The sequence below is a fragment of the Sciurus vulgaris genome, assembly GCF_902686455.1.
Source record: "Sciurus vulgaris genome assembly, chromosome: 3".
NCBI lineage: Eukaryota > Metazoa > Chordata > Mammalia > Rodentia > Sciuridae > Sciurus > Sciurus vulgaris.
The window spans coordinates 170,442,837-170,456,141 of NC_136463.1; the positions used below are offsets into that span (position 1 = coordinate 170,442,837).

General features: G+C 39.8%; 1 protein-coding gene across 1 annotated transcript in view; it reads left to right on the forward strand.

The window, feature by feature from the left end:
* The first annotated feature begins 10,703 nt into the window (after window positions 1-10,703).
* Window positions 10,704-13,305, forward strand: part of CYP27A1 (cytochrome P450 family 27 subfamily A member 1) — a 32,798-nt gene continuing 30,196 nt past the window's right edge. Inside the window, exon 1 of the mRNA XM_079135548.1 lies at window positions 10,704-11,300. Coding sequence (XP_078991674.1) covers window positions 11,037-11,300 — 264 coding nt within the window. The 5' untranslated portion in view covers window positions 10,704-11,036. The remainder of the gene's footprint in view (window positions 11,301-13,305) is intronic.

Genomic DNA, 13,305 nt, shown 5'->3' on the forward strand with positions numbered 1-13,305 from the left:
AGCCAGAGCCTAGCATGTGCTAAACATTTGCTGGCCCTCCCCCAGCCCACATTAACACTCATTAAGCCACTTAGGAGAAACTTTAGCATTTTTCTTCCTTCCCACTGTATCATATCATTGAAACTGCTAGTCATTATTGGCAGTCAGTTTAAACCAAAAAGCTACTGGATAACACCTGCCATTCATATATTTTGCAGGCACTACTTATTAGCATTTTGGCATGTTTTGAGTCATAAAGAGAATGTATCACCTATTGACTGCTTACTTCTGTGGGTCCACATTGCATTTTTTGTGAACTGATAATGGTGCTTCTCATTTTCTGATAATTTTCCTCTTTTAAGTAAATTTATTAAAAGATATTTTCATAATGCTTGCCAACATGGTGGTCCAGTGATAACTGAGCAGATAAAGACCAGGTGTCCTGAAAGTTTTCAGTGCAATTTTAAGTTTTGGTAACTATGCCCTGCTGTAAAAGTGTAAACACTACAAACTCTTACAAAACATTTGAAAGTTAAATTATATTTCTTTAAAACTTAATAAATTTGGAATATTAAGCTTTCAGTTTTCTATTACCAGTTCCTGTTGAAGATGGCAAACATTGACTGGAATAAAAAATTGAAAGCTCAACATTTTTTCAAAATTAAGTTTAAAAGAAATGTAATTTAATTTTCAAATCATGATTTGAAGTTCGCAGCATTTATACTTCTGCAGGTGTCAAAGCTTAAAATTGCACTGAAATTTATGGAGATAAGTAATACTAAAGTTTAAAAAAGTAAAAAAAAAAAAAAAAAAAAAAAAAAGGCACCCTCCTCTTTTTAAAGTAGTTTTATGCAGGATTGTGTTGTATCTGCTTTGATCACCTAAATTTCTATAGATTTGGTAAAGGAAGATTATGAAAGAGGAGTGTTTATTCACATGTAATAAATGAAAAGGAGTTGGACCCTAATAGCAGCAGGTGATATGAAAGTTTTTTTTTCTTTTCTTTTCTTCCTTTTTTTTTTTTTTTTTTTTTTTTTTAATCATAAGCATTAACCTGATTGTAGGTATCTCATTTTAAGTCCTGCTATATAAGAGAGAACTTACATGAACTTTAGGAACCCTTACTTCCGGTTTTAAAAGGCAAGGAGTAAATAATTTAAGAAATTGATAACAATGTCACCTACATTTGAAATACAAAATGATGTGTTCTAAACTATGTGAAATGAATTTCTCTTATCTTAAAAGTAATCCTAGGAATCTTGCACTTATGAGCCAGGAGTACTCTTTCTCAATATAGTGATGCTTCACATTATACTGAGTGCTGCAGGTTCCATCATTTTTAAAGGACAGACAAGTGATAATAATGGTATCTGAAATATTACAATCTACCACTTCAAGGAAAAAAGAAAACATTGTTTATGGAGTTCAGAGCTTGGAGATTCAAGTATTGATTGCAGTTTTATTTTGAAAAGAATGCTACAACTTATGTGGTTTTTATTTCTCATGTTTATATTAAAAGAAAAGCTAATAAATCTATTTTAATTAAAAAAAAAGAGTGCTCACTTATAAACCAACTTGGTACCTTGTAAACAATATTCAAACATAAGACATATATAGACAGTATTCAGTGCATACATGCCCACAAACACACATTAAAATAGACCAAAAAATCAAACTTTTATACCCTTCATTTGCATTTATCATTTGCCAGTTTTAAAAAGTTGTCCACACTGTCCTTGAATTTGCAATCCTCCTGCCTCAGCCTCCAGAGTTGCTGAGAATACAGGCAAGTACTATGGTACCTGGTCAAAATTTTTCTTATAAAGGTTTGGAAACTCATGCTTTAGAGAACCATCTAGTCAATAAATCCTTTTAATTTAACATGTTTTGTAATCAGATGTAATCCTTCAATGAGTTGAGCAGAGAGTGCTTTTTATGTACACTCAACCTGGGAAAGCTGCTCTTGAGCTTTTTGAAAATTTCCAATTTAATTTTGCCCATTGCTGCTTTCAGAACTCATTTTGTAAGAGAAACTAGTCTGGTGGCTGGAACAAAGAGCGAAATAAATTTCTGATAAGACTATGGTTGTCAACATCAAACTCATCTCTTAATTCCTATCCTGAAAACAGAACTGAAATAATAGGAAAAGCATTCATAGAACAATGACGTTACGTTAAGCAAAATGAGCCAAATGCAGAAAATCAAGACCATATTTTTTTCTCATATGTGAAAACTAGAGAGAAAAAAAGGAAAAAAAATGTGGGAGGAGATCTCATTAAAATAGAAGGGAGGACTGGGAATATAGCTCAGTTGGTAGAGTGCTTGCCTTGCAAGCACAAGGCCCTGGGTTCGATCCCCAGCACCGCAAAATAAATAAATAAATAAATAAATAAATAAATAAATAAATAAAAAGAAGGGAGACCCTAGAGGAAAGGGACCAGTGGGGAGGAGCAGGGGAGGGAGAGGGACAGACTGGGGAATGATATTGACCACAGTCTGTTGTTATCTCACGTACATGTGTAACAACTAATCCTACTGTTATGTATAATTATAATACACCAATAAAATATGGGATAAAAAGAAAAAAAACCTCATAGAAAATTACATTAAATCAGAACACACTTTTGGAGCCTATCAGAGTCAGACCAGATACCCCAAAGGGTGTAACAACTAATCCTACTGTTATGTATAATTATAATACACCAATAAAATATGGGATAAAAAGAAAAAAAACCTCATAGAAAATTACATTAAATCAGAACACACTTTTGGAGCCTATCAGAGTCAGACCAGATACCCCAAAGGGTGTGGCCTGGCTAATCAAAGAGACCTCCAACCATAAGACATAAGATAGAATTTCCTCAGCCCCAGTATCCACTATGGTCTTTTATTCCACAGATGCCACTCAGGGACACCCTTTTGTTCCCCCTTTCTTTGGTTAGAGAGGAGTTAGCATGAAGATCCCTAGAATTTGAGAACTGATTGCCCAGAGTTCAAGAGAGGAAACCACAGTAGAGAAAGTTCTTAGAAGATTTTCATCAAGGGTGAGAGGGAGCTAGTATTTACAGTACCTTTATTTTATTTGTTTATTTTTATGTGGTGCTGAGGATGGAACCCAGTGCCTCACACGTGCTAGCTCTAACGCTGAGCTACAACCCCAGCCCAGGAGCCAGTATTTGAGTAAAAAATGCACAAGGAAGAGAGACACAAAGAAAGGACATATACATGAATTAACTTTATCAGTGAACTCAATTAAGATCAGGACCAGCAGAGACAGGAGAGACCTCTGGCAGCAAAAGAGTGGAACCAATAAAGAGGATGACTGTGGAACAGGAACCAGCTGCAGAGATCAAAGAATGGGACAGGAGCAGAAGCAGGGTGTGAGAACAGGACACAGATGACCATACCCAGGTCCTGACCTCTGAAATGTTCCAGGAAAGTTCTTACAGAGCCAACGGCTCCTAGGTCCCTGTCAGGAACTCTGGTCCCACAACGGAGATAATCTTGTAAAATTTCAACCTCTTCAAAGAGCCTCCACCATCCCCGGGGGTCTGTCTTTTCAGGCATGTGTCTTTGCCTTTCTTAAAGAGGACCCCAGGAACCAGAAGTCAACCCTCAGCATTCCTTGGCTGCTGATCTGTTGCTTCCCGCCCCCCTTCCCCAGGACTGAAGACTGAACACAGGGGCACTCCACTACTGAATAGGTCTTGCTAAATTGCCCAGGCTGCTCTAGAACTTGCAATCTTTTTGCCACAACTTCCTGGGTAGCTGGGACCACAGGTGTGTACCACCGTGCCTGGTTCTTGCTGCAATTTTAAATACACCAAATAGAAACTATGAACAGTGTTCATTTTGAGGGGTCGTAAACACAGGGGTCTTTGATTTTGTTGCCTCTTTAAGTGGTGGAATTAGGGGTGATTTTTCAAACATTGAAAATATTTTGTTATGTACTTAAATTCTTTTGAAATCTATGAAAACATAAAATCTGTACTACCAGAAGGCTTGGAAAGGTTTAGCTTATTTTAATTTTCAAAATTACAAAAAAGTATGAGCTAGTTGATGATTAAAAGAACAGGACCAGGGTGTAGCTCGGTGGTAGTGTGCTTGCCAGCAATGTGGCTCTGGGTCAATGCTGCAAAAAAGAGAAAAAGATACTGGGTTCAGTGGCACCCACCTGTCATTCCAGCCCCTCAGGAGCCTGAAGCAGCAAGGTCCCTTAGCCCCAGGAGTTTGAGGCCAGCCTGGTAACATAGTGGGATCCATATCAAAGAAAAAAGAAGAATGAATTTGAAGAGCTTTTCTTACTTCTGTTACTCTCACATCTCAAATCAGTTTTTATACACACTGTTTTATACTTATTTGGTGTATTTTTTCAATTGTCCATTTCCCCATTGCCTGCAATCAACCCCCTCCAAAAGAGAGGATAAAAGAGATGCAATGTGCATGTAAAGATTTAATTGTTTTAATACTTTATCATTGCTCTGGTGAAGTTTTGTGTTCTGTGAGGACCCAAGTGACCAAGTTCATGGACAGCTAGGTATCACATTGGGAAACGAGTTTTCAGTAAATTCAAAAGAAAATGTCCTCATGGCATTCTTTTGAATGAGCCACTTTGATAAAACAAGATATTGCATTTACATGTTACAAAATTCAAAGTCCATAGGTCATACTGTGAAGATATGTCTCTGACCCCTTTGTCTCAGAGATAGCTACTATTACAAGTTACTAGTGCATACCTACAGAAATATTCTGTGCACATGCAGGCCTTGGCCTAACTATTTGGTAGTCTACCATAACAATATTATGTATATTAAATTTTTTATTTAAAATACATACTTTGAAAATTGTGGTGGTATATAATATGTTTGGGGCTGAATTATATAGTTCCTTTTTAAAGCTCCAAATTATTTCAGTGTTTGGATTAACCATAATTCATTTCATTAGTCCCTTACTTTTTTTGGGGGGGGGGTTGCTGGGGATCAAACCCAGGGCATTGTGTTTACAAAGCAAGCACTCTACTGATTGAGCTATCTCCCCAGCCCCTCATTAGTCCCTTACTGATGGACATTTAGGTTGCTTCCAATATTTTCTTTGTATGTACAATGATATGTACAAAAATCCTTCTATATCTGTGCTTTTACAAATGTGCATATATACATGTACAATAAATCCCTAGTAGTAGGATTGCTTGTTCAAAAGGTGAGTGTATCTAAAAGTTTGAAAACTCCATAGTAATTTGCATTCCCTTGAACCATGGTTTAATTTGTTTCCCTTCTCTAAAACACAAGGTGGTATCAAAATTGTTATTTTTTGCCAATCTTATAGGTGATAAAAATTTTAATGCAGTTTTGATTTGTCTTTTTTTACAATAAGGAAAGTTGAACATTTTTGTATATGTTTAAGAGCCATGTACAGGTGCAATAGCCTACACTTGTAATTCCAGTGACTCTGGAGGCTGAGGCAGGAGGATCACAACTTGGAGACTAGCCTTAGAAACTTATTGAGACCCTGTCTTAAAATGAAAAATAAAAAAGGGGTTCAGATGTTGATCAGTAGTAGGGTTCCCCTGGGTTCAATCTCCAATACTGGGGAAAAAAGAAAAACAAAACTGAGTCATTTATAATTCCTCTTCTATGAATTAATTATGCTTTCACTTTATTTCACTCATTTTTAGTTTTCCTCAAATTATAAAAATAATACTTGCTATTTAAAAATTCTTTCGTTGGGGAGTGGGGTTTTACTCAATGATAGAGTGCTTGCCTAGCATGCTCAAGTCCCTGAGTTCAATCCCCAGCATCACAAAACAACGACAAAACAAAATGACTCTTTTTGGGCAAGGACAAGAAGAAAATCCAGCTACTTGGTATTATGAGAAATACTTTGAATTAAAAATAACTTAGATTGGATCAGGACTGGGGGTGTAGCTCAGTGGTAGAGCACTTGCCTAACACATATGAGGCACTGGGTTCAATCCTCAGCGCTGCGTAAAAATAAATAAATAATTAAAATAAAGCTATTGTGTCCATCTACAACTAAAAACTTTTTAAATTAAAAAAATACAGATTGATGGAAAATAGATGATATATATCAAACATACTCTTGAAGGATAAAATAGGAATAAAATATTACAATCAAACTAAATCCAAGATAATTAAGAATTTCAAATTTATTTTATTTTTTTAAGTTATGTTATGATGCTGGGGATTAAACCCAGGGCCTTGTGTGTGTTAGGCAAATACTTTACCACTGAGCTATATTCCCAGCCTAGTATCTCAAATTTATAAATGGTGACCTCCATTACGAATATATAGTAGTGCTGAAGTTTTATGTACCTAACAATAGATCTTCAAAATATAAAACAAAAGTTGTTGGAAATACAAGTAAATTTAAAAAATTCACAATGCCATAATATTTTTAGGATGCTTGTACCTCTCCCAGACGTTAACAAATCATTTAGACAAAAATAAGTAAAGTTATAAAGGATTTTAAAGCAAAATTGATAAATTAATAAATAATTAATAAACAGAGACCATGTGCACACCTGTAATCCCAATTACTGAGAAGGGTTGCAAGTTCAAGGCCAGCCTGGCAATTTTGCAAGAACTTATCCTAAAATAAATAAAATACACATGGAATATTTAGAAAAATAAACAAGTTTTAGGCCATCAAATGCATTTCAATAATTCTAAAGAGCAAAAATGTATTCTCACCACAATGTAATAATAGTATATATAAATTAATATCAAAAGAGTGACCCCTTACAAAACAAACGTGACCTGACTATTCACATTGAAATAAAATCACTTTCTATATTACTCTTAGAGTAAGAAGGAAATCAAAATGAACTCACAAACTGAAAATGAAAGTAGAAAGAAATGATATGTTAAATCTTGTTTGATGTGTTCAAAATAGTATCACATGAAAATGTATAGCATTAAATGCATTTGTTAGAAAATAAGAAAACTTCATTAAGCAGTCAATTCCTTAAAAATATTTTAAAAATGTAAAATAGCTGCTGGGTACAGAGATACACACCTGTAATTCCTGCTCCTTGGGAAGCCAAGGCAGGAGGATTGCAAGTTTGAAGCCAACCTGGGCAAATTCGCAAGGCCCTATCTCAAAATAAAAAGGCTGCAGATGTAGCTCAATAGTAGAGCACTTTCCTAGCATGTGCAATACTGTAGGTTCAATCCTCAATGCCAAAAAAAGAAAGAAAGAGCTGGGCACAGTAGCATATGCCTGTAATTCCAGCAGCTGGGGAGGCTGAGACAGGAGGATTGCGAGTTCAAAGTTAGCCTCAGCAAAAAGTGAGGCACTAAGCAACTTAGTGAGACCCTGTGTCCACATAAGATACAAAACAGGGCTGGGGATGTGGCTCAGTGGTTGAGTGCCCTTGAGTTCAATCTCTGGTACCAAAACATAAACAAACAAACAAACAAATAAATAAAAATGAATGAATGAATGAATGAATCCAGGCATGGTGGAGGCTGGTGGTTAGGGAAAAGGGTGAACTAATAAAGATAAAGATAGAAATTGGATTTTGGATTTCCACTTGTTGATACTAAAACTAACTTTTGGGGAACAACTTGACAAGTTGAATAAAATCTGAAAAGCTTTTACTTAAAGACACCAGCATGGGAGAGCAAACAAGGTAATGAAGAATTACCAGGAATTGTCAGAAAAATCCAGAGATAAATCACTTGGGACACTTTGGGACAACTTTTCTATTAGTGGTATTTCCCATTTTCAGAAGAGGAAGCTGAGTACTAGAACCTCTCAGGTGGGGTGAAAAAAAGCTGGAATCCAGGATCTCTTATATATGAACTTAGTGGGGGGACCCAGGATGAAGGACCGGAAATAAACGTACCTCTGAAGCCTCCCTCAGCTTTAAACCAACGCAGGCCTGAAATTGCACCAGGGGGTCCCTTTAGGCAACTGTCTGAAACAGAAGTAAATCTCCCCTGAGGAAAATGAGGTTCCCTTAAATCTCAGATAATTTCTACTAGAAACTTGAATTATATCTCTTGGCTTACAATCAAAAGTAACCAGGCCTGGGAAGAAATATGGCCATGTGAACAAAAATCCCCAGAAACAATAGACAATACAAATTATCCTACATGGATTCTGGATATTGGAGCTATTGGTCATAATCCTTAAAACAACAGTGTTTACAAAATTAAAGGAGATATAAAAGAGAAAATTAGGAATTTTGCCCTAAAACTGAGACTATAAAAAAGGACATAAGTTAAAAAAAAAAAAAAAATTGAAAACTAGAAATTACAAAAATGGAAATTAAGAATTCAAAGGATATATATTTTTAAAAGCTGGAAGAACAGCTTTTGAATGTTTTTGCCATAAAGAAATGATAGATATTGGAAGAGATATGCTTACTTTGATTTAAACATTATACAATGTATACATGTATCAAAACATCAGTGATAACAATGCATACTTAGCATGTACAAGGCCCTGGGTTAGATAGATGTCTAGCACCACAGACACATGCACACACACACAAATAATAATCATAATAAAGAAAGAAGACACATACAGTGAAAAAGGTCTAACAAGTATAGGTTTAGTCACAGAAGAGAAAGAATAGGAAGAAGCAATATTTAAACAAATAATGGGTGAAAAACTCCCAAAGCAGATGAAAGACATTTAGTCACAAATTCAAGAAACTTAGCTACTAGGCAGGCATTTTTAGGTGGAAGCCCAGAATAAGGCCCATCAGAGAAATTTACAAGGAACCAGCCCAAATTCTAGAGCCCTTTGACTCATTTTCCCCCTCCCCCACATGAACAACCTGGGAGTGGAACCCAGGCCTTCCTCATGCTGGGCAAGCGCTCTACCACTGAGTCAAATCCCCATCTTTTTTTAAAAAAATTTTTGTAGTTAGACAAACAGAATGCCTTTATTTTACTTATTTTTATGTGGTGCTAAGGATCAAACCCAGTGCCTCACACATGGTAAGCAAGCGCTCTGCCACTGAGCTACATCCCCAGCCCCCGTTTTTTTTCATTCATTCTTTTTAAGTGACCTAAAGTAGTCTTTGCTCATCATAATACTAAATTCTTTGCACAGAGGTGTGAGTGTGTGTGTGTGTGGGGGGGGGGTTGCACTTTTTCTTTCTTTTTTTTTTTTTTGCAGTAATGGGGATTACATCTAAGGATGCTTTACTTTTGAGCTACGTTCCCCATTTATTTCCTTCCTTCCTTCCTTCCTTTCTTTCTTTCTTAGGTGGTCTAAATATGTTGGCGGGCAGGTCTCCAATTTGCAATCCTCTTGCCTTAGCCTCCCAAGCTTGCCAAGTTGCAAGTTGCAGGGTTGCTGGGACTACAGCACATACCACCATGCCTTTTTTTTTTTTTTTTTTTTTTTTTTTTTTTTTGGTATTAGGGATTGAACTTGGGGTACTTAACCACTGATCAAATCTCCAGTGCTTTTTATTTTTTATTTTGAGATAGGATCTTGCTGAATTGCCCAGGCTGGCCTTGAATTTGCAATCTTCCTGCCTCAGCATCCTGAGTCATTGGGATTACGGGTGGTGCCTCCACAACTGGTGGCATATTTTCTTTTAAATATATAATATATGACATCAAACCCAACATGCTAAGGAACGTGCCCCACTCCACACGTGATGATGAGTCTTTCTTATATGTGAAAATGTATATTTTTCCCAGTAAAAACAAAACAAAACAAAACAAAAAACCTCTTTCTACAATTGTTTGGAACACTGCTTTGAGAGTTATCTCTATACCGTCATTACTTGCTGCAAAAATAATTCTTTGCTTATCCTTTTTTTCTTCTGGTTGTGCTTATTGGCTTTGCACTCACCCAGGGGTGAACTCTGATTCCAAAACTATGCACCCTAGGGTAAACAAAAGGTTCACACCCAGCCACATTCAGCTGTCAGTCTAATTGTTTGAACTTAATAGGCCCCTTTTCCCTCTGGCTGGCTATAAACAATTCTTCAGATGCCTTTAGAATCAACTTTGTTATCTTGCTGCCTCCTTCATTCCTGGGCTAAATAATCTTTGACTCTGTGTCTATTTAATGTTTGTAATCTACTTAATGTTGTTTCTTTGCAGTCCTGGGGATTGAACCCAAGGACTTAGCTGAGCCACATCCCCAAACCTTTCTATTTTGTATTTTAAGACAGGGTTTCACTAAGTTGTGGAGGCTGACCTGGACCTTGTGATTCTTCTGCCTCAGCTTCCTGTGTAACTGGGATTGCAGGAGTGCCTGGCCAAAAACCATACTTTGAATACACATGAAACAAAGGATTCATTAAACAATACTTTTTCTTCTTGCAGTTTTTTTTTTGGTACCATTTTATTCTTTTTATTGAAAATACTTTTGGTCACAACCCACTAATTCTGGTTTCAATTTGTAGTTTGAAACACCCTGCTTTGGCGGACGGGCTGGGGAGGTGTACGTGTAGGAAGAATTGCATTTTTGAAACTAAACTCCACTAATATTTAAATTTCTTTGTTCCCGGCTCCAGGGGTCAGATGACCTTGGCCGTTGGGCCATTTGGGCTTTCTCCTAGCTCAGCGCTCGGATTCCAGGATCTTTCCCGGAGACCAATAGGAAAAGCCAGCGGGCGGTGGAGCCTCGGAGCCGGTTCCAGGTCGGTCCGGGAAGTGCGGACCGCTGGGGCGATGGCGCTGGGCCGGCCGCGAAGGCGGATCTCACTGGGTGGGGCCTGCGGGTCCTGGAAGTGGAGGGCTGTACTCCCGCCTGCGGCTCAGAGCCTGCGGGAAGTTTCCCTCGGGCGTCTGCGGGAGCGTGGGCAGGCAGCGCCGGGGCGCTGTGGGTTCCACCAAGTCCCCTTGTCCCGCTCCTGCCTTCTCCCCGGGCCCGGGGCTTCCACCCGAGAAGGTGGCTGCCGTGTGTTCGTTAGGCTGTACTTTGCTAGGGCGAGGACCGCGACGACAGTGAGCAGGGAGTCCGGCCCGCCTTTCCTTGGCCCGTCCCCCAGGTCACCCCTGCCTTTGAACCGCCCCTGGGTTCAGGCTCGCTAGCTCGCCCGGGTCGGCTCCAGAGTACCATCCATGGCTGCGCTGGGCTGCGCGAGGTTGAGGTGGGCGCTGCCGACCACGCGAGCGCCTGGCCGTGGCCTCTGCCCACACGGGGCCAGAGCCAAGGCCGCGATCCCTGCCACCCTCCCGGCGGACGAGGCAGCCGAGGCACCAGGCGCGGGTCCTGGCGATCGGCGGCGGCTGCGGAGCTTGGAGGAACTTCCTAGGCAAGGGCAGTTGGCCTTTTTTTTCCAGCTGTTCGTGCAAGGCTATGTTCTGCGCCTGCATGAGCTCCAGGTAACCAGGTGGGGGTACCAGGGAACCTGAGGGTGCGAGTGGGCAGTGGGACAGAGAAGCTGGAGGTGAGGGAGAAATCGGACAAAAGTAAAGGGGACTTAGTTAAGGAAGTTAACTCTGGACCAACTGAGGAGGCTACAGTCATAAATTGGAAATCTGTAGGGAAAATGTGCAAAAGGCAGTTGAAATTAATAAGCAGATGGTGGCATGAATAAGGAGGGCACCAGCAAACAGGTGACTTGGAGGCTAAACTTGAAGTGGACAGGCAAGGCGGCACACCTGTAATGTCAACTACTCGGCAGGCGAGGCAGGAGGATAGCAAGTTCCAAGGCAGCCTCTGTCTGTTAGGGACAGCCTGTCTCAAAATACAAAATAAAAGGTCTGGGGATGCAGCTCAATGGTAGAGCATTTTCCTAGTATGTGTGAACCCTAGGTTTAACTCCTAGCACCCTCAATAAAAGAAGGGAGACAGAAGTTGGGATAGCAGGGAGCTGTCTTGGGAAGAGAATGGCGGATGCAAGTGTATGAACTGACAGAGGATGTAGAATCATCTGCAGTGATGTTGGCTGCCATGAACCTCTTCCAAAGGAAATAGCTTCAGGAAGATCAGTGCTACATCCTCCACACTTGCCTATGTGGCTGCTGTCTCTCTTGCTGTCTCTGTTGGATTCATGTTTCTAAGACTTGGGGGACAGATCATAAGGTATTGAGAGATGATTAAGAAATTATTGCCTGTGGATTTGACTCTTTTAAGCCAAGACACCAGAGTCCTGTGAAGTTCCCCTGTTTGATTCAATCTCTAGAAATGTGAAAGGCCCAGTGAATGCCGAAGGCTAGGGACTGAGAATTTCTCAGAGGGAGATTTGCTCAGGATTAGCTCTAGAGCAGCAACTACCAACGAAATTCTAGATGGCCTTGGGAGGAGGAAGAGGAAGCAGGAGAAACCCAGGGATGTGTGGTCTTTTTTGGGGGGGGGAAGGCTTACCAGGGATTGAACTCGGGGGCACTTAGCCACTGAGCCACGTCCGCAGCCCTATTTTGTATTTTATTTAAAGACAGGGTCTCACTGAGTTTGCTTAACCCCTTCCCTTTGCTGAGGTTGGCTTTGACTTCTCGTTCATCTGGCCTCAGCCTCCCGAGCCACTGGGATTACAGGCATAGGCCACCGTGCCCGGTCATATGTGGTCTTTTAAAGGATAGCCCCCAAAGATCTTGGCTCACATGAGCCAGAGTTGTCCCATGGGAAATACATTAGACCTCCCCATAACAGGAAGCTGGTGTAAGGTAATAAAGAGCAGAGTGTTGAATATCTGTAAAACCCAGTTAATAGCTCTATTAAGGAAGAGAATGTTTCAGTGACATACTTTGTATCAGTTATAATTGTTTTGGTTGCTATTCATACTGACTTAAACTCTAAGCACTTTTATTTGCTCATAGGATGAAAAACTTCAATAGTTGAATGTCCTTCAAGTGTAATTTGCTCTAGAGACTTGTCTTTGTCTTGTGTTGTTGTAACAAAGTATCCCAAACTGGGTACTTTGTAAAGAAGAGTTTATTTAGCTTGCAGTTTGTGAGGATGAAAGTCCAAGGTCTGCAACCCCATCTGATTAGCCTCTGGTGAAGGCCTTCTCTCTGTGTCTGTGTATGCCATGCAGATGGCATCTCATAGCAGGAGGGTATGCCTGAGGGAGGTCAAATAGTGAGAGAGGATGCAAGAGACTAGGAAGGAACCAGGCTTCCTCTTTCATAAGAATTTGCTTTTGTGGGAATTAATTCCCCCTTGTTAGACCAGTGTTAATCCCTTCGCAAGGATAGCCAGGGCCCAAACTCCTTTCACTAAGCCCCACTTCTTAAAGGTCCCACCACTTTTCAGTTCTGCTACATTGGGAACCAAGTTTCCAACTCATAAGCCTTTGAAGGGACAAAACATACCCACCGCTGGCCCCTGAAGTTCATATCCTTTGCACAATGCATTCATTCCATGCCAATATTTCTTAAAGTCTTA